Source organism: Glycine max, chromosome 3, assembly GCF_000004515.6.
Source record: "Glycine max cultivar Williams 82 chromosome 3, Glycine_max_v4.0, whole genome shotgun sequence".
NCBI classification, from domain to species: domain Eukaryota; kingdom Viridiplantae; phylum Streptophyta; class Magnoliopsida; order Fabales; family Fabaceae; genus Glycine; species Glycine max.
Window position 1 is genome coordinate 29,523,862 of NC_016090.4, and position 22,594 is coordinate 29,546,455.

The following is a 22,594-nucleotide window of genomic DNA, read 5'->3' on the forward strand; positions in this document are numbered from 1 at the left end:
TCTAATCATCACTATCTTGCGATATGAAACAAACCTACTACCAATGACCTTTTTATACTAATAATCTAGATCAAACACAAATGTAGCACAACTAACACAATTTGAACCTAAAAACACTCTTAATAAAGAAGAGGAAAGGAATGCTTTGGGTGCATCATGTGACATGATTAAGACAATAAAGATAAACTTATGCATTATAGTAATCACAAATCGTATACATCTTGTTAACCATGTACAAAATAATTTTAACCATCCTGGTTAGCATAGTTAACCCAATGACAATATTAGTCTACAAAATAATATCATGACATCAGTAACCATTTGCAATAAGAGAATTAACCATGGTATATATTTTAAATGTATTAGCTCTATATAATGTGTAGTTAACCGCTGACATCGATAAAATTAACAACTTTCAAATATTGTAAAGCATTAAGCATCATGTCCATATCCTTCATGTTAATGATACAGGGCGCATGTATGACTTAAGAAGCAGTACAATTATATATAGGCACTTGTTCATCATACCAAAATACAAATAACGCACACACAAAGTAAAATATGAAATTTCAACATGCATGTAATGAACCTAAACTATTTTTGGATTCTATAAAATAATAATTCTCGAATCCTAACTCAAGCATGGCAAAGACATTGATTGGGAATCACACTCAAACATATGGGCAAACTTTTGGATTCTCTCTCAATACTCAAAAACCTTGAACTTTCATCACAATAACTCATAATCTAGATATGTGTGAACCCAAACAACTAAAGAAGCATGCAAACACAACTATCACAAGCACAACAACCATCATCTCATAAGAAAAAAATTAATACCTAAAGTATTGAGATTTCTATATAAATACTTGGGTTACACATAGGTATTTATACAAAAATCACTTATGTCAAGTCGCACAATAAAAACTACGGAGTTAACTACTCTAACGAATAGTGTTAACCATTTATCAGTAAAATTACACTTAACTATATACCTAATAGAGTTAACCACTAATCACACATGAGTTAACCCTTTGAATTACTCTGCAACAGTTTCATAGAGAAAAGAAAGGCATACCTTCAAGTCATGAGAGAAATGCAACCGCAACAATAGTTTCAGGTGAAGTACCTCCGACGACTAACGTTGGACAATGTTCAGATCAGGTGCGACGATGGTTTATACAACATGTGACTAGGAGAACGAAATTCAGCTACAACATCAGCTTTAGGTGGACCACCTCCGATGACTAATGTTGACAAGGTTTCAATAGGGTGTGATGAGTTCAAACAAAGTGGGACAAAACAAGGATTTCATATCTCCTAATCCTTCACATTGTATCACTCAGAGTTGGGAGTGGTGAAATCAATGCACAATGAAGATGGAGGAACGACTTGGGTGAACGCATAATGGAGATGAAAGAACGATGAACACACATAAAGGAGAGAGAGGCAAAGAAAGAGAAGTTGTACCCTAAACTACTCAATTCTCCCTTTTCAATTGAAAATTTTCTTTTTACTTTTTCTTTTTCTTTTATTAAATATAAAATAATATAATGATATATTTTATTCCACATAGGCAATGATCGGATGAATAGTGATTACTGTAGAGCGGTACGTGTATCACTACTCTAAAAATGATCAAATGTTAAAAATAGGTAGCAAATTTTGCAAGAAAAAACATTTTGGCAAAATTATAAAAAAAAATATGGTGATATCCTTAAACCAACTCAAAATTCGATTGGACCATCCAATTTGACGGGAAATCAGTCACGTGTCTCATCCGACGCTTCCTAAAAGCTGGTGTATCCTTAAACCAACTCAAAACAGTTGAATTGATCAAAAAACCTAGTGGATTGACCGATTTAGCTTAAAATTGTTTTTTTTTTTAATTCAAAACAACGTCATTTTTTTATTGAAAAAATATTATAATTTATGACACTTTTTGAGTGAATTTTATTTTTTATTATCATAAATTATGCGTATTATGTTATTTGTTGTTCAATATTATCATGATATTATATTACAATATTTTAAAAATATTTTATTAACATCAGTTCGATTCAAACTTAATCCCAATTAAACTATTGACTTTTAATCTGGTATCTTGATCTGGATCACAGTTACTATAACATTGTATTTTTTTTTTTACCACATAAAAAATATGACATAGAAACAGTGGGTTCCTCCTGTACCAAAATAGAAACAAACAGTGAGTTTTTTTTAAAAGAAATCCGTGGGTTTGACCAACATCTATGTTAGGCGTTAAAGAATAAATACTTTGACTTAAATTTATTTTTCAGTTTTATTTATTGATATGTGCCTTCAAAAAGACATGCTGGCAACATTTGATAATTAATTAGGGTAGCTGATTCAAACTAATTAAAAACATATATAAAAGATTAAAATTAGACCTTAATTATTAATCTACATTAACTCAAGGGAAAAAAGGTCAGAGTAGATTTTATTTCACATTAATTAACGATATTAACTTTTTTTTAAAAAGAAATTTCTTTATGACATGCCGATAATAATTAGTAGATGGAAATTGTTTGAAACATATATTAAAGATTTTTGCGTCATAACGTACCAGTAATAATTTTAAAATTTTTTATTGGATATTTTTTCCTTAATTACTTCTCTTTCATTATTAATGATGCTAGTATATTAAATAGAACCCCACACATTTGCTTCCTTCACAAAACACAAATCACTTTAATCAACTCTCCAAGTCTTAATCTTTCAAAGAGAATTCAACAAAAATAAGAGAAATTTCTCTATCGTGAAATATGCAAAGCCTAATCACTTGTGTTTTGATTATTGCTTTTATTTCACCATGTTTATGTCATAGGTGGAATGTTGGAACCCAAAACACAATTTATAATGTGATAGATTTTGGTGCCGTGGGAGATGGCAAAACAGACGATACACAAGTACGTGTGTTTATGTTTTGTTATTTCTAATTCTAAGGCTTAATTGTACATTTCTTTTTTCTACTATTGTTATTTTTTATTCTTTTTTGACAATTTGTTTTTTTACCTATTTTTATTGTATAATATGACCTATTTAATTATTAACTCCACATCTAATATTTAACAAAAATGTTAATGAAAATGAAACATTTAACGGCACATTCACATTAACACTCTATTACTTTGTCAGTATTTTTGTTAAGTATTGTATGTCAAGTTAACAAATTGATCAAAATTATATTATTTAGCATTTAACAAGACATTTCTATTTTGAATTGATGGTAGGCATTTTTAAAAGCATGGCAAAGCATGTGTGAAGCACAAGGGACATCAACTCTATTAATACCACCAAACAAAGTATTCTTGGTGACGAGCATGTTACTAAAGGGTCCTTGCGTCGCCCCAAGTGTTCAAATTCAGGTATTTCTAATATCATATCCAACTGCATACCATCAAACTATTATTTCTTTTTTGTTTTATTAAGCTTTTGGTACTCTAAAATTTTATGATCTTTTAATGTTATTTTTATTTTTGAATATTTTAAATAAGGCTCTCATAAAATATATTTCGTTATTAATTTTCATTTTTTCTTAAATTCCATTTTAATTTACTTTTGAATTTATTTAAATGTCAAAAAATTCTCATTTAATCCGTATAAATGTTACAAGTTTTCTCTTAATCTGTAGACTGGGATATAAAAAAAATATAAAAAAATTATAATATTTACAAATTACATATATTAAAAAGTAAGTGAAATACTACTTAACAAAAAAAGAGTAACCCAATTATTAATAGATATTCTATGATAAAATATTTTTTTTAAAAAAAACTATTCAAAATAAAGTAAGTGATAAAGTGATAATTATAAGGTTTTAAAGAATAAAACTTAATAGAGTCATTCATTAGAATCTTTCTGGCATGTTCAAAATAAATATCCAATACTGAATCATTAAATGGAAAAAATAAACAATTTTCTTTTTCTGTTTTTTTTCATTAAGAAAAACTAAAAAATGTTAAATATATTTAGATGAATAAATCAAAAAGGTGTTGAGTCATAATATATAGACTATTGTACTAAAGTTAATTTGGGTTTCTCCTATTTGTATATCTTGGCCTTCTGGAATCCTTTTAATAATTGAAAAAAAGTCCTTGCAATATGACTTTGTATTTTCTCATTATTTGTTTAATTTTCCTCCACTCTTCTTGTAGCTTCAAGGGGTAATAGTTGCACCTACCAAGGATGCATGGGTGGAAGGTAATCTGAATACTTTGATTATGATCTCAAATGTAAACGGTCTCACAATTGATGGAAGTGGTGGATTAATCGATGGCTACGGTTCTGCTTGGTGGGCATGCAAATCTTGTCCACGACCATCGGTTTGACTACTCTAAGCTCTATTTTCCCATAGTTTGTTTTTTTTATATTGATATTGATATAAAAATTCAAATTAATCATTATTACTTTAGCATTTTTTAATTTCTACTTTTTAATTTTTTACTACCTCAATCTACGTCAATAATGCACTTAGGTACAAGTTAGTATATTCTTCAAATGCAGGTTCTTATTATCAATTCCTGCAATTCTGTTAGTGTTACTAATCATATACTAATTTATTCTCAACACCAATTGACTGAATTTTTCATGTGGATGATGCAGGTTCTTATTATCAATTCCTGCAATTCTGTTAGTGTTACTAATCTGAACATGATTAATAGTCCAAAATCTCACATACACGTAAATGGTTGTGAGGGTGCCACATTTTCTCATATTAATATTAGTGCTCCCGGTGATAGTCCTAACACTGATGGATTTGACATTTCTACTTCCAAAAATATCATGATCGAAGATTCAACTATAGCCACCGGTAAATTAAACAAAGTTTTCATCTAATGAAAATATATATAGTATCAAATTTCAAATTAATGTTTTAAAATGATTACTATATGTGCAATTTTAACTTACATTGTCTTTCTACTTAAACAGGTGATGATTGTATTGCCATCAGTGGTGGCTCCTCCTACATCAATGTTACTGGGATTGCTTGTGGACCAGGCCATGGAATAAGGTTTATATAAATTACGTTTTAATTTATTTAATATATTTGGGAGTGATATCCTTCAACCTAACGCACTTATTAATATGAAAATAACAATTAAATATTTGATGGAATTATATCACACACTTGCACATGTCATAAAACTATAAAATGATTCCTTGATTAAATTAATATCTTTTGTTATATCCAATTTGTAACTATAACAAATCTCATCAATTAACATGAATGAATTAATCAGCATTGGCAGCCTCGGTAAAAAGTTTGATACAGTCCAAGAAGTTTATGTACGAAATTGCAGCTTCATAAGAACTACAAATGGAGCAAGAATCAAGACATTTCCAGTAAGCAAAATATATACGAGTGACAACGTATTTGCTTCCTATAACTATTTTGCTATAATTATATATTTTGTACCCTTTTCTTAAACAATGTAGTTATATAAAAGACCATCATTATACATTGGATATATATATATATATATATATATATATATATATATATATATATATATTCTTTTAAATCCTGGAACATTGATTTAGAGGTGTAAGGAAATATTCATATGCATAGAAAAAAATTATTCCCAATATGTCTTACCACTTGAAAGGAATATTTTATTCATTGTATTTTTTTTTTTTTATAGAATGGAATGGGTTATGCGAAACAAATTACTTTTGAGGATATCACCTTAGAACAAACTCGCAACCCAATAATTATAGATCAAGAATATCGTGATTTAACGGTATTCACTTAACTATACATTGATATTATATCCCGTTATTCCAACTTGTTTATTTTGTCTATTGTCTATTAAAGTTGTATTTTTGGAATAATTAGAATCAAGCAGTTGAAGTCAGTGATGTGACATACAGAGGAATTCATGGAACATCTCTAGATGGAAGAGCTATTACCTTAGATTGCGGCGAGTCTGGTTGTTATGGAATTGTATTGGATCAAATCAACATTGTCTCTTGTTTAACAGGAAAGTCTGCTTCGTGTTTTTGCAATAATGCTCATGGAACAGCTACAGCTACAAATCCAAATTGTACTTGCTTATTACCATGAAATCCTTGTTACCCACTCAAACATATCTATAAGTGAAATAATGAGTATTATCATATTACTTTTTCAATAAAATATTAATGTGAACACTCATTTTTAGGTTTTTTATTTGCTCCTCTTTTATTTAATTTATTATATGTTTTTATTTTTATAGAATGGAATTTGCCAAAGTAATATATATAAATAACTACATTTAATGTTATACATAACATTTAATTACTTGACAGTATACAAATATTCCATAAAAAATTATTTTTTTAAAATTATGTAAAATGATAAGGAACGCCATTTCTTAGAAATTGTTCTAAATGAAATTATTTACGTTCAAATAAATTTTTCCTTTTACAAATTTTTGTGTGACAATTTTTGGCAGAAAAAGAGAAAAGAAGTTTATTCTTGAAAATTTCACAAATAGAGTTTCTCTTTCACATTAGAAGTTTTTGTACGGCACACAAATATAAGAATCAGTGCGACCTGCACCCGGGTGTTTGGAATTGTCGTTTGTTGCTACAGAACACAACTTGCCAAATGCCAAAAGGAAAGAGAAACATAAGTATACACTAAAATCCACACACAAGAGTTCCAATAACTCAAGAAAATTAGTAACACATTGTGAAAAATAAACACCACGGAAAGTATCACTTTAACTAAGTATCACTTTAATTTTTTAATTTTTAATGTAATATTAATATTAAAATCAATTCTATAAATTATTTTTCTTTTTTATTATTAGTTCTTCGGTATAAAATAATTTAAGACGATATTTATTTTGAGATGGAATAACTAGTTTTTCAGTAATGTTTGATTGAAAAAGAGAGGAGAAGAGAGTAAAAGGGAGGAGAGAATTTTTACAATTTTCTCTTATGTGATTTGGAGATTTGGAAAGAAAGGGAAAATTTGTTTAAGTGGCACCATAAAGTTACAAAAGTAATTATTCAATAATATAAAGTACTTTCACGGAACTATAAAATACATAATACTACAAGTACTTCCGCGGAATAAACTCAAGCACTTTGTCAAGAGAAAGTCGAGAAGTCAATCTTCTGTAGAACCTAGATATTATTGCACTGTCAAATAATATTAAGAAATGATTACATAGGATATGAAATTTAATATTCCCAGGCTCGTCATTATGACAAATAAACAACAAGGAAAATATATAGGTGATTTAAAATTCATATATAGACAAATGACAACTACTTCACCAAAAACAGATCAATTTTCATGAGACATTATGCATCTTGTAACAACTATGAATATATGATACATTTTTTTAAGGAAAATGAATTTTATTATATAACCTATATGATACATTTCTTATAATCCAGATTGGATAAACTTCTCAAAAAATACTTACAATAAAAAAGAGTAAAATGAATCATATCTCTCCCATAACTAAAATCAACTTCTTTTCACCTCAACTTTTGAGAAGTTCTCTCATCTAATTTCTTGAAAAGTGAATATGCATAAATTGATTTTAGTCTATAAGAAAAATATAATTTATTTTACTTTCTTAATTTTTCCTATTATAAATACTTTTTGATAAGTTTACCGAAATTGACCCTGTCATGTTAGTTATCAAGTAGAGATTAGAGAACAAAATATTTCAATGTATTGTGTTAAATTTACCATGAATATTTTGTTTCTTAGTAACCATTTTGTGTCCCCATTGTTACGGAACATACTTCAAGGGAGGACTTCTATGAATGATTAAGTTCATTTCTTAATCTTTTACACACAAGATAAATCTACTCACACTCCTATAGGGTAGAAGAGGGATTTATAGGGTATAACAAACATGCATACACATACATAGCAACAAGTGTAGGAAACATTGTTGTACATTTAGAGGCTGCATTTTTTCTACATTTTCCTGCATGTTCTCTACTGTAATCGGAGTGTCTTCTTAATTTTTCTTTATATTTCATTTAGTGAATCAGTTCCTATCAGAGCATCTTCCACGCTTCAAGCACAGATGGTTCATACGTGAGGAGGCCAGAGGCGTATTAGATATAAAAAACTATTCATAAGTCTTCACCTCACAGGTTAAGCTTTTGGAATAATTGGTTAATGAAAACTACTAACACAGTTTTTATCAGTCATACATATCAGCATACAAGAGGGAGAACAAAGAAATCAGATCAAAATAAGGATTAGAAAGAACTAACTCAACTATATCCACTCCTTGATTGATGATCTTATATTGATGTTTCTATATCAATAACACACAACTGGATCTAGATCCTCAAAAACTACATTTAACACTAACATTTATTTTAGGACACAAAAGTAAGATATATAATTACATATTAAAATTTAACACCAATTACATATATTATACCCTATATATCTCGCATACCTTTCAATAACTTCCTTCTCGAGCTACAATAAATTCCTCCATTTTATCAGTATCACCAATATCAGTAGGTACCAATATCTCATCCTCAGTTGTGAAATTGTATCTACCCCCAATAGCTCTTAAAAGCTGATACACTTCAAACATGGTGGGCCTCTCCTTTGGCGTTGGTGAGACACAGTTGCATACAACCTTTAGAAATTGGAAAAGCTCGCTATCAGCATCCTTGCTGACTAGTGATTCATCAATGGCATCATGGTGTTCTGCATTGCTTGTGAGCTCCGTAATCCATTCTACCAGATTTCCTTTAAAAGTTTCCGGAGCTTTATAGACATTGGTAGGTCTTTCACCTGTCACCAACTCAAGAAGAACAGTTCCAAAGCTGTAAATATCCCCTTTAGTTGTGGCAACCAAAGTTCTTGTGTACTCAGGAGCAACATAACCTAAATCACCAAACTCCCCATTTACAAAAGTACTCAAATGAGTATCAATTGGGTTCATCAGTCTGGCAAGGCCAAAATCAGAAATTTTCGGCTCAAAATCTGCATCCAACAACATGCACTTCGAGCTAATGTTTCGGTGGATAATACAGGGATTGCAGCTATGATGAAGCCATGCTAAACCTTTGGCAGCTCCAATTGCAATTTTGAGCCTTGTAGTCCAGTCAAGGGTGCTCACACCATCAGCAGGATGAAGTTGGTCATGGAGGCTTCCATTTGGCATATTTTTATAGACTAAAAGCCTCTCCCTTTTGGCCATGCAAAAACCTAAAAGAGGAACCAGATTGCGATGTTTGACAGTACCCAGCGTACCCATTTCAGACATAAATTGTTTTTCAGTGTACTGAGATTCTTGTAATCTCTTAACCATAAGTGTCGTGCCATCATCAAGGACAGCTTTGTAAACAGTTCCTGTTCTTCCTGTCCCAATCATATTGGTATTACTGAAGTTGTTAGTAGCCTTCATGATATCACTCAGTTTCATTTTTGGAATTGATTTCTCAAACATAGAAACCTGATGTCCATATCATATTAGTTAGACTTAGGCATAATATCCTCATTAGAATTCAATTGTGTGTAAATCATACAAACTAAGGCTCTTTAAATTTTACACAAATTAATTTTTCAGAAAATATATTCTACATTTTTTAAACTTTGACAAAAAAAAAATGTATAATTTATCAGTTCCATTTAGAAAATATTTTATTTTCCTTTGTTTAGTGCAACAGTATGCAAAACATGTTTTGCCTATTAATATACACAACATAGTAAAGGAAATATAATATTTATTACGAAAATGTTTCACTTGAAACTTGAAAGAATTTAAAAAAAATGAAATATTTCTAACAAACTAGTTCCTATCTTAAACATTTAAAACAATTATCTATTGCTACAAGACACAAATGGATCTACAAGAAAAATGAATAGTTGTGTAATCATATATGTTCTGTGCAATGCACCAATATAGCTTGCCTTAATTTGTTTAGTTCCTTTTAGACTTCTTGCCCATTTGTTTCCTTCAGGGTCCTCTTCCTTCTTCTTGAAAGAAACATGTCGCACAAAGAAGAACAATCCAATACACAATCCTAATGCCACAAGAGTCACCCCGCCAGCAGCAGCTCCAGCAATAACAGCCAAGTTACTCTTGGAAGACTTGGTTTGGCAAGGCGCCAATGTTTTTCCTCCACATAGGCCTTGATTATTTGCATAATTTTTTGAAACTCCAACGCTAAAGATTGGAACTGGCCCCATCAAAAGATTGTTGGATACATAAAATGTCTTGATTCGTGAGAGAACACCAAATTGTGGAGGAATTTGACCACTGAGTCAATTCTGATCAAGTTTAACCCTGTGTTTGGATGGAGCAATTTAACATGGAAATTCATTTTTCCAAGGAATTTAAAATGATTCATGATAAAATAGCTTGTTTGGATAGAGTATTTGAAACAAGATCTAATTTCTGATATTTTTATGAATCATTTTGATTGACTAAAATAGTGGGATTTCAAATTCTCTAAAAAAATATAGAATTTGAAATTATTTTTTCGGAGATGCTCACTTTAACTCACGTTCTTGCTCGTGACTCTTTTTCGCTCAAAACACACAACTACGGGTGACCAAAGTTTTTACTGCCGATATCGACATAAGTTGTTTTTCAATTACTTTGGCCGATGTTTTTTCGATCAAAATTTTTCTGTATGATGTCAACCAAAGCTATTTTTTACAGATATCGACTAAGATTTTTTTTAGATGATGTTGGTTAGGGTTATTTTCTCACTGACATCACTCATGGAAAGTTTTTGCTAATGTCGGCCAAGGATTTTTTTGTCCGTCGTCATCCAGATTTTTTCAGTTAATGTTGACTAATATATTTTTTGGCCAATGTTGACTAGAAATTTTCTACTTACATCGATCACGACTAACTTTTGAGTAAACACATGTTAGGGTTTTTTAGCTGATGTCAGCTAGGTTTTTCCAGCCAACATCAGCCAAAGCTATTTTTAGCCAATATTGGTTAAGGTTATTTTTTAGCCGATGTTAGTTAGGGTGTTTTGGCTGATGTCAACTAGATTTTCTTAGCCGACATCGGTTAGGATTTTTTTGTTGCCATTGACTAAGGTTTTTTGGCTGACATCAGCTAGAGCTATTTCTTAACCACATTAGCTAGGTATTTTGGTTGATGTTGGCTAAGGTTTTTTCTGCTAACACCAGCTAGGTATTTTTTACCAACATCGGACATGAATATTGTTAGTCGACATTGACTAGGTTCTTATAGTTGACATCCACTAGAGTTTTTCGGTCGATATCGGTCAAATTTATTTTTTAACCAACATCAGCCAAGGTTATTTTATATCTGATGTTGGGTAGGATTTTTTGTTCGACATTGGTCAGGACTATTTTTTTTAGCCAACTTCGACTACGGATTTTTCGGCCAATGTTGACCAATGATGTTATTCGGCCGACATCGGGTAGGTTTTATTGGTCGGCAACAATCAAGCTATTTTTTAGCCGATATTGAGTAGATTTTTTTGTCAACGTTTGCTAGGATTTAACACCAATTACATATATTATACCCTATATATCTCGCATACCTTTCAATAACTTCCTTCTCGAGCTACAATAAGTTCCTCCATTTTATCAATATCACCAATATTAGTAGGTACCACTATCTCATCCTCAGTTGTGAAATTGTATCTACCCCCAATAACTCTTAAAAGCTAATACACTTCAAACATGGTGGGCCTCTCCTTTGGCGTTGGTGAGACACAATTGCATGCAACCTTTAGAAATTGGAAAAGGTCGCTATCAGCATCCTTGCTGACTAGTGATTCATCAATGGCATCATGGTGTTCTGCATTGCTTGTGAGCTCCGTAATCCATTCTACCAGATTTCCTTTAAAAGTTTCTGGAGCTTTAGACGCATTGGTAGGTCTTTCACCTGTCACCAACTCAAGAAGAACAGTTCCAAAGCTGTAAATATCCCCTTTAGGTGTGGCAACCAAAGTTCTTTGTACTCAGGAGCAACATAACCTAAATCACCAAACTCCTCATTTACAAAAGTACTCAAATGAGTATCAATTGGTTTCATCAGTCTGGCAAGGCCAAAATCAGAAATTTTTGGCTCAAAATCTGCATCCAACAAGATGTACTTCGAGCTAATGTTTTGATGGATAATATGGGGATTGCAGCTATGATGAAGCCATGCTAAACCTTTGGCTGCTCCAATTGCAATTTTGAGCCTTGTAGTCCAGTCAAGGGTGCTCACACCATCAGCATGATGGAGTTGGTCATGGAGATTTCCATTTGGCATGTTTTTATAGACCAAAAGCCTCTCCCTTTTGGCCATGCAAAATCCTAAAAGAGGAACCAGATTGCGATGTTTGACAGTACCCAGCGTACCCATCCCAAACATAAATTGTTTTTCAATTTACTGAGATTCTTGTAATCTCTTAACCATAAGTGTCGTGCCATCATCAAGGACAGCTTTGTAAACAATTCATATTCTTCCTGTCCTAATCATATTGGTATTACTGAAGTTGTTAGTAGCCTTCATGATATCACTCAGTTTCATTTTTGGAATTGATTTCTCAAACATAGAAACCTGATGTCCATATCATATTAGTTAGACTTAGGCATAATATCCTCATTAGAATTCAATTGTGTGTAAATCATACAAACTAAGGCTCTTTAAATTTTACACAAATTAATTTTTCAGAAAATATATTCTACATTTTTTTAACTTTGACAACAAAAAATGTATAATTTAGCAGTTTGATTTAGAAAATATTTTATTTTCCTATGTTTAGCGCAACAGTATGCAAAACATGTTTTGCCTATTAATATACACAACATAGTTAAGGAAATATAATATTTATTACGAAAATGTTTCACTTGAAACTTGAAAGAATTAAAAAAAAAAGGAAATATTTCTAACAAACTAGTTCCTATCTTAAACATTTGAAATAATTATCTATTGCTACAAGACACAAATGGATCTACAAGAAAAATGAATAGTTGTGTAATCATATATGTTCTGTGCAATGCACCAATATAGCTTGCCTTAATTTGTTTAGTTCCTTTTAGACTTCTTGCCCATTTGTTTCCTTCGGGGTCCTCTTCCTTCTTCTTGAAAGAAACACGTCGCACAAAGAAGAACAATCCAATACACAATCCTAATGTCGCAAGAGTCACCCCGCCAACAGCAGCTCCAGCAATAACAACCAAGTTACTCTTGGAAGACTTCGCCTTGCAAGGCGCGAATGATTTTCCTCCACATAGGCCTTGGTTATTTGCATAATTTTTTGAAACTCCAGCGCTAAAGATTGGAACTGGCCTCATCAAAAGATTGTCGGATACATAAAATGTCTTGATTCGTGAGAGAACACCAAATTGTGGAGGAATTTGACCAGTGAGTCGATTCTGATCGAGTTTAAGGGTATTAAGAAATTTACAGTTTGCAAGACTCACAGGAATCTCCCCAGAAAATTCATTTGAAGCTAGAATAACAGATGTTGCAAATGGTATACGAGTGGCTATGTCTCCCGAAATGGTTCCAGGGAGTTTGTTAATTGAAAGGTCTAATTCAGTTAAGCTTGAGCAATTTTGAATGCCGCGAGGAAACTGGCCCTTGAGTCCCATGTTCAATAGTTTGAGATTCAAGACCCTGTTCTCATCAGGGTGCCAACACTCAACCCCATTAAACCTGCTGATATACCCTTCAGTTTTGTTGTTGAAATCCCTAGAGAACTTCAAATAGTTATATGGGTCTTCAAGGGACTCTTTGATACTTTTCAAGCAGAAGATATTAGTGTTGGTAGTTGATTAGATGATAGTTGATAGTTGATAGTTTTAGAGAATTGTTTTAGAAGGAAGGCTATGTCATTGATTTCTTGGATTGTCATGATAGATTAGTATCATGATAGTTCTAGATTCTTCTATCTTATACATACACTTATAGTTCTAGATTGTTCTACCATATTCATACACATTATAGTTCTAGATTGTTCTACCATATTCTATAGTTCTAGGATATTCTACTATTATATTTAAGAATATTCTAGAAATTTGTAGCAATTTCAACACTCCTCCTTTATGCAAATTTCTGTGACTCCGAGCATAGCTCGTAATTCTTCAAATCTTGGTCTTGGCAAAGCCTTCGTGAATATGTCTGCAATTTGATCTTCTGTTCTGCAGTAGTCGAGTTTGATCTCTTTAGTTGCTTCAGCTTCTCTGATAAAGTGATACTTGATTGATATGTGTTTTGTTCTGCTGTGATGAACTGGATTCTTCGCCATTGCAATTGCTGATTTGTTGTTGCAATTGATTTTAGTAGGCTCATCTTGTTTTTCTCCCATGTCTTCAAGTATCCTACGAAGCCATATAGCTTGACTCGTTGCTTCAGCAGCTGCCACATACTCTGCTTCTGCTGTTGATTGTGCTATTGTAGCTTGCTTCTTCGACGCCCAAGAGAACATTCCCGATCCTAGTGAGAAAGCATAGCCAGAGGTACTCTTCATGTCATCTGTTGAACCTGCCCAATCACTGTCGGTGTAGCCAAGTAATTCTGAGTTGGTTTCGGTAGTATACCATATACCGAACTCTTTTGTTCCTTGTACATACCTCAAAATTCTTTGTCCTGCTCCAAAGTGTATTTGACTTGGGCTTTGCATGAATCTTGATAGAAGACTTGTAGCATACATTATGTCAGGCCGTGTAGCTGTCAAATATAGAAGGCTTCCAATTATACTTCGGTATTTGGATGCATCAACTTCTGGTGCTCCATCATTCTTCTGTAGTTTCTCATTTGTTATGAGTGGAGTAGCAATAGGTTTGCAACCATACATCTTGAATTTCTTAAGTAAGCCTTCTGTGTATTTCTTTTGCGAGATGAATATCCCTTCATTTCTCTGACTTACCTCTATGCCGAGGAAGTAACTCATCAACCCAAGGTCGGTCATCTCAAAGGTCTTCATCATGTCTTCTTTAAACTCCATCATCATCTTAGTATTGTTTCCCCTGTAGATAAGATCATCTACATATAGAGAGAGTAAGAGAGTATACTGACCTTGAGACTTGATGTAAAGTGTAGGCTCACTCTTGCTCCTCCTGAATCCTCGATCCATGAAATACTGATCGATTCTGCTATACCATGCTCGAGGTGCTTGCTTCAAACCGTAGAGTGCTTTTCTTAGTTTTAACACTTTGTTTTCTTTGCCTTCAGACACGAATCCTTGTGGCTGCTCCACATAGATCTCTTCTTCAAGTACGCCATTAAGGAAGGCAAATTTGACATCTAGTTGATGGATACTCCATCCTTTTTGTGACGCAAGAGCTATTAGAGCTCTTATGGTATCAAGACGGGCTACTGGTGCAAATGTCTCATTGTAGTCAATTCCGGGTTGCTGTAAGTAACCCTTAGCTACTAGCCTCGCCTTGTGTTTCTGTATGGTGCCATCAGGGTTGAGCTTTGTCTTATAGACCCACTTAACCCCAATGATATCTTTTCCATGGGGACAATTTACTAACTCCCATGTGTTGTTTTTCTCAATCATTTGTATCTCTTCTTCCATTGCCTTGACCCATACTTCCTGCTTTGACGCTTCTTCAAAGCTTCCAGTTTCAAGTATGGCCAAGTTACAGGTTTCATATATGTCTACCAAAGATCTCACTCGTCTTGGAGTAGACTCTGGTGACGATAGTTCTTGATCTTGTTGTTGTGATGGAGGTGAAGGTGGTTCACCTGGGTTTTCTTCCTCATCTTCTTCTTGAGGTAGTTGAACGGGTATAAGAACGTTCTTCTCCACTTTTTCTTCATCCCAATTCCATGAAGCATATTCATCAACTTCAACATCTCGACTGATGACGAGTTTCTTAGTTTGCAAGTTGTAGACACGGTAGCCCTTAGAGATATTGCTATACCCAAGGAAGATACCTCGTATAGTCTTGTCTTCAAGCTTGTGCCTCTTCATGTCTGGAATATGAATGTAGCATATAGATCCAAAGACCCTTAGGTGCTTTGCTGATGGCTTCTTCCCGTTCCAAGCTTCAATTGGAGTCTTGTCTTTTACAGACTTAGTTGGACATCTGTTGAGTATGTAAACAACAGTGTAGACTGCTTCAGCCCAAAATATGTTAGGTAGTCCCTTTTCCTTGAGCATCGATCTAGCCATCTCCATAACTGTGCGATTCTTTCTCTCGGACACTCCATTTTGTTGAGGAGAATATGCGACTGTAAGTTGTCTCTCAATGCCTTCATCCTCACAAAATCTTTCAAACTCGCGAGAGGTGTACTCTTTGCTGCGATCACTTCTTAGTACTTTTATCCGTTTTCCACTTTGATTTTCAGCAAGGGCCTTGAACTTTATGAATACTCCAAAGACTTCTGATTTTTCTTTTAGAAAATATACCCATGTCATTCTAGAGAAGTCATCAATGAAGAGTATGAAGTACCTATTGTTCCCATGTGATGGCGTTCTCATTGGTCCACAAACGTCTGTATGTATCAGCTCCAATAGTTCTTTCGCTCTCCATGCTCCACTTGTTGAGAAAGGAAATCAGTGTTGCTTACCAAGAAGACATCCTTCACACACTTCATTGTTCTCCTTTATGCTTGGAAGATCTCTCATCATGTTCTTCTCATGTAACAACTTCAAGGCATGTGAGTTGAAGTGGCCAAATCTTCGATGCCATAGCCATGAATCATCAACTTGTACCTTCATGGCAACGTTTGTTGCATATTTTAAATTTAGAGGGAAGCTTCTATTGCTCTTATTCATCTTTACTTGGGCTATCTTAGACCTTTTATTTTTGTTGTCTAAGATTTTGCATACACCTCCTTCAAAGTGAAGTGTGTAGCCTCTCTCCATCATTTGGCCAATGCTTAGAAGATTTTCTTTTAGGCTGGGAACTAGTAAGACATCATGGATGAGTCGCATACCTTTATCTGTCTCCACCATGACAGTGCCTTTGCCTTTTGATTCAACCACACTTCCATTTCCCAGTTGAACTTTGACTTTGACAGACTCATCAATACTTTTGAAAATAGTCTCATCCTTGGCCATGTGATTGCTACATCCACTATCCAAGTACCAGTTTCCTCCATTTTCTTTTATTGAGTCATGAGTGGCGTAGAACGTACATTGTTCTTGATCATGCTCCTCTGCGATATTAGCTTGATGCCTATTTTTGTTGCGACAATTTTTCTCTACATGCCAGAACTTCTTGCAATGGTTGCATTGTGGCATGTTACGGAACCAACAATTTTTCTCTGCGTGGCCTTGCCTTTTGCATATATTGCATGGAGGATTTTTATCTGTTTTGTTCTTAAGGAAATTCCTAGAACCTTCTCTTCTTCTAGAAGTTTCTCCATAATTTTTCTTTCCTCTATTTTCTTTGTTTTGGGGCTGAAATTTAAACTTTGACTGGAAGACATTTTCAATTGTATCTTCTTTATGCCTATACAGTCTTTGCTCATATGGTTCAAGAGAGCCCACAAGTTCTGTCTCTGATAGAGTGGACAGATCTTTGGTTTCCTCAATCGTTGTCACGATTGGGTCAAACTTTTGGGGCATAGTAATTAGAATTTTCTCAACAATTTTCTTGTCAAGAATATCTTCCCCAAAAGCTCTCATTTGATTAACTATTCCTTTAACTTTAGAATAATAATCTTTAACTGTCTCGGACTCCTTCATCTTCAATAGTTCAAAATCTCTTCTTAGAGATTGAAGTTTAACGGCACGTACCTTAACACTTCCTTGAAACTCCTCTTGCAATGTGTTCCACGCTTCTTTGGCAGTCTTAGCTCCCATAATTCTTGGGAAAATTGGATCAGTCACCGCTTGTTGCAAGGTGAACAACGCCTTTGAATTTTTCTGTATATTTTTCTTCAACTCTTTTTCTTGAGATGCATTAAGAGCTGAAGTATCCGCGGGAATGGTGAAGCCTTCTTCTACTATGTCCCATAAATCTTGAGATGAAAAATATGTTTCCATTTTAACACGCCAGAAATCATAATTTTCACCATTGAAGATAGGGACAGAAATAGTTGACGATTGAGTAGTGTTATCCATAGCTTAGAAAAAATATTATTGGAGTGGGTTAGTAGTACAAAGGAAATTTTTGAAGTAGTTGGGAGGATTTTGGAATGGTAGGTAGGTAAGATAACTACGCCCAATGTATGACCGAACGTAGCTCTGATACCACTGTTGGTAGTTGATTAGATGATAGTTGATAGTTCATAGTTTTAGAGAATTGTTTTAGAAGGAAGGCTATGTCATTGATTTCTTGGATTGTCAATTACAACATACCAATTGCCTATTTATAGGCTCAAGTCACCAACCTCTCAATGGTGGTGAATGTTTCTACATTACTTTAGGTCTTTCTAGAATTTTCATGATAGATTAGTATCATGATAGTTCTAGATTCTTCTATCTTATACATACACTTATAGTTCTAGATTGTTCTACCATATTCATACACATTATAGTTCTAGATTGTTCTACCATATTCTATAGTTCTAGGATATTCTGCTATTATATTTAAGAATATTCTAGAAATTTGTAGCAATTTCAACAATTAGTTTCAGTCCCATAGGTCATGCCACAACTAATCAGCAACAAGAAATTAACAAGAATATGGGAGCTGGAAATCCAGCTATGCAAAACCATCTTCACCAAGATCCTAAAAACAAGCCAAGAGGAAGTAATCCAGACACCTCACTCAGATGGCTATCCAATCCAAGCAACAACACAACATATAAACTCCATAGCACCATAATCCTTCGAAGAACACACCCTGAAAAAACATTGAAAAGAAAACCAAAAGAGCAGAAAACACAGTTCAACACCTCACACAAACCAAGTCAACCATGCAAAAGTAAACAAAATCAATAATAAGGACAAAACTTAGATACAATTCTTTACGTGTTTTTGGCATTTTTCTCTAATCAGAATTGGAGTTTCACCTCGGTAATCAGCGTAATAAAGTTTTGCATTGAAGGTCAACATAGATTATCAAGATAAAACTCCAATTCTGATTGGAGAACAATACCAAAAGCACTATATGTAATTTTTGTCCTAATAAGAAAAGGGCCAAAAATCCATACTTCACTCCAAAACAAACACTACAAGCCAAATTGCTACCCAATCCAAGTCACAGCACCACATATAAACTCCATAGCACTACAACCCTCCCAATAACACATCTTGAGAAACAATTGAAAACAAAACAGCATAAAAAAAAGTTCATCACTTCACACAAACCAAGTCAGGCATCCAAAAGTAAACAAAACCAACAAAAAAAACAGACAAAAAGAATCTATACACAAGACCAAAACTCATGCTGCAACAAAGCAAGAAAATTGACAAAAGAAGAAGAAAAGATCAAAACCCAGAGAAACCCTGTAGTATAGTTTATTCCAACACATGAAATGGGAAGAGGAAAAAAAATAAAATTTTGCAAAATTGCTCAAATAACCACCTGAGTTTTTGATAACCCAATTCAGGAAACCCCATGAAGCTTTCAGGAAACTCTGCTCTGCCCAAGAAAAATACACAACCACTAAGTAAACAGCAGAAAATGAAAAGCAGCAAAAATTGTATTTAGAAGTGAACCAAGAAGTTACCTTTGAGAGCGTTTTAAATGATAGTGTGGATGTGAATGGGGAGAAAAAACAAAAAAAGTGGAGTGGAACGGGTCAAAAAAGTTAAAGCCGAAAATTTCCAAGCTATAGAGGAAAATACTTGGACCTTTGAAATACGAAGACTTGTGAAAAGTGCATCCCTGAGTTGCTGTGACTCGCCATCGTGGAAAATTAAGGGTCTTATTATTATTAGGCAAAAGAAAGACAAAAAAAATTGCAACACAAAAAGGAAAGAGCAGTTTCTTAATTATTCTTTAATATTTCAATTTCTGATTTATAAATGTAGCCTTAACGTGAGTCAGTAGGTCATTTGCTGTGAGAGATGTAAAGATGAACAAGAGCTTACTTAGCACATCTGCTACACTCCATTGAAACTCTACTTGTTAGATGGACAAAACTCAGAGAGTTTTATGGACTCACTAGAAATCATCAGGTGACATTGACCCACTATGGACAAAGTGTTTTTCTCTTCACCGTCTTCAAAAGCACCTCTGAACCAAAAACTTACCCTAAACGAAATTCCTTGTATCACCAAGTTCCTAACTTGATCACTTTTTAAGTCCTACTGAGTGAGTAGAGAGTGACTTGCAATAGTTTGGTGGATAATTAAGCACTCCTCTCTACTTATCATATATATATTTAATATGAATTTGATGTTAATTTCAGGATGTGTCGAGTACCATATATTGATTTATGAAAGCTACAAGATTCACTCATCTGAACTTGAAAGAATAGACTACAAAATGGATGGAGGAATTTTGCATAATCACATAATTTGCTTACTTCTAACTTTGTTTTATTTTGACTTTGTTTGTAATTAAAGTAAATTATTACTCTACTATTATCAATTTGTAAATTTTTGTTTATAAGTTATTTTGTGAGGAATATTGGAACATGTTGAACACTTTATGATATATTTTGTTTATAAATGTTTATAACTATTCTTGGTGCATGATATATTGATATACTTTATTTATAACTTTTGATGCATGACTAATTTTATGTGTTTTTTACAACTTTGAATGATAAGTTGTTATCGATATAAATTGATTATAGGTTGGTAATTAACAAAGAAATAGGATATTAAAAAAACAAAAAAAATGTTGTTAGTAAATAATAACATTGATTTTTTGCAAAATCAGTGTTATTTTAGCAAAAAAACAACATCGATTTTTTATTTTTCTAAAAATCGATGTTGCTAAGAAGAAAACAACATTAATGTTATCTTTTGCTAAAATAACATCGATTTTTAAACAACACATGTTAATATTGATACTTTAACGTCGTTAGTTTCAACATCAATTAATACCCAGTGGTAAAAGTCCTTACTAACCAATATAAAAAGTCAATTTTAGTGTAATAGTGGTTAAAGGAATAAATTTTAATGTAGGGACCATGACCCTTTATTAGTAGTTATATAACCAATCTCCTAACAAAGTATTAAATTAATTAAAATCTATATTTTAATACTTTTGTTTGTGGTTTTCATTTAAACCGTTAAGTTTGTCAAAAAAGAAAAACTAAAACTGTTAACAAAAATGTTAAAAAATTAATGAATTATTAAAATTTCATTTTTCTTGTATTTTAAAATAGAAATTATAATAAATTATCTTTATAAAATTGTTTAAATAAGTAAATTTACAATTCATAAATGTATCTTTTGTGGATTTTTATAATTGTTAAAGATTGACTAGATAAAAATGTTAACAATTTGGTATAATTACATTTTTTGTCCCACTATTTATTTATTTTGTTCAATTTCATTTCATATTTAATTAAAAGTTCAATTAGATCTAATCATTTTTAAAAGAATCTCAATATAATTATTTTCATACAATTTTGTTGTTAGGATTTACTACTAACATTAATTTAGAATCATCCTTAAAAAATTGAAAAGACCGCATTTGGCTGAATGGATACCTAATTCCTCTTTTGTTTTTAATGACAACTTAGAATGGATACCTAATTCCTCTTTTGTTTTTAATGACAACTTATTCAATGCGAAGTAGATATTACCCAAATAAATCCCCTCACCATTTTATCCATTTCACAAATATCAGTAGGCATCCAATAATCTTGCATAACATAAGTAGGTATAGATGATAACACAAATTTTACAAGAGTGGTACGACCAACTCTATTTAAAAGCTTATTCTTCCAACCAGCCAATCTCCCCTTTCATTTTATCTAGAATGAAAGCAAAGTCATAATATAATTCTTAAGTCTCCCAGAAAGAAAAGGAAAACCCGAGCATTTATCAATTCTTTGGGTTTGGGTATACTAGACTCAAATTAATCCTTCAACATAAGCACAATTTCTAGGAGCAAGAAATCTAGATTTGTAAGTATTAATCTTGAAGCCTTCTGCCAAACTAAAAGAGTCTAAAACTTGCTTGATAAGCCTTACGTGAGAAGTTGTTGCTTTGATGAATAGGAAACAATCATCAGCAAAGATTACAATAATCTGCATGAGAAATCCAAGCTGCCTGAGAGTGAAATCTTCTATTTTTTTCCTAATATGGCCTGAATTATGAGTAAGGTAACATCTCAACAAGAACATGAGGAAAAGACAAAAGAGCCAATCAGGATTTGACAAGTATCTATCCAATTTTTTTACGAACATGACCTAAACTTCCTCATTTAATATCTAAATCTAGCATGCTACACGAATCCATCATTCGACCCAAATGATCAGTTGATCGATTTAGATAAAGAAAAAGAACCTCCACACTAATTACCTTATGTTGCCTAATTACTCGCCAACTTAACAAAACCATGCATTCTCCCTTTTTCTCTTAATCTAACTCTATCCAACAACATTACTACATTAGAAATACCAAAACAAGAGTAACAACATGAATGAACTAACCTAGCTCGTGTATGGCTCGAGTTCAATGTTCGAAGAAGCTCAACTTACTTTCAATAATTTGAATTCCAAGTTCTTAAAAAAAATTACCTTATTTTATTACTAATCTTTCTCAGAAAGTATATTATTCCTAACATTTTTAGTTTTTC

The 22,594-nt window shown here is 32.8% G+C and overlaps 1 protein-coding gene and 2 pseudogenes across 1 annotated transcript; 1 reads left to right on the forward strand and 2 right to left on the reverse strand.

The window, feature by feature from the left end:
- The first annotated feature begins 2,786 nt into the window (after positions 1 to 2,786).
- Positions 2,787 to 5,928, forward strand: LOC121174629 (probable polygalacturonase At3g15720). The gene is made up of 7 exons (XM_041014267.1): positions 2,787 to 2,930; positions 3,255 to 3,389; positions 4,179 to 4,346; positions 4,627 to 4,834; positions 4,954 to 5,035; positions 5,265 to 5,367; positions 5,667 to 5,928. Exons 1-7 carry the CDS (start codon positions 2,787 to 2,789, stop codon positions 5,775 to 5,777), a joined length of 951 nt encoding a protein of 316 aa, XP_040870201.1. The 3' UTR covers positions 5,778 to 5,928.
- A 2,519-nt stretch (positions 5,929 to 8,447) lies between these two features.
- LOC100775425 (probably inactive leucine-rich repeat receptor-like protein kinase At5g48380) lies at positions 8,448 to 11,199 on the reverse strand (annotated as a pseudogene).
- A 336-nt stretch (positions 11,200 to 11,535) lies between these two features.
- On the reverse strand, positions 11,536 to 18,606 carry LOC100775966 (probably inactive leucine-rich repeat receptor-like protein kinase At5g48380; annotated as a pseudogene).
- Between the last annotated feature and the right edge of the window lie 3,988 nt (positions 18,607 to 22,594).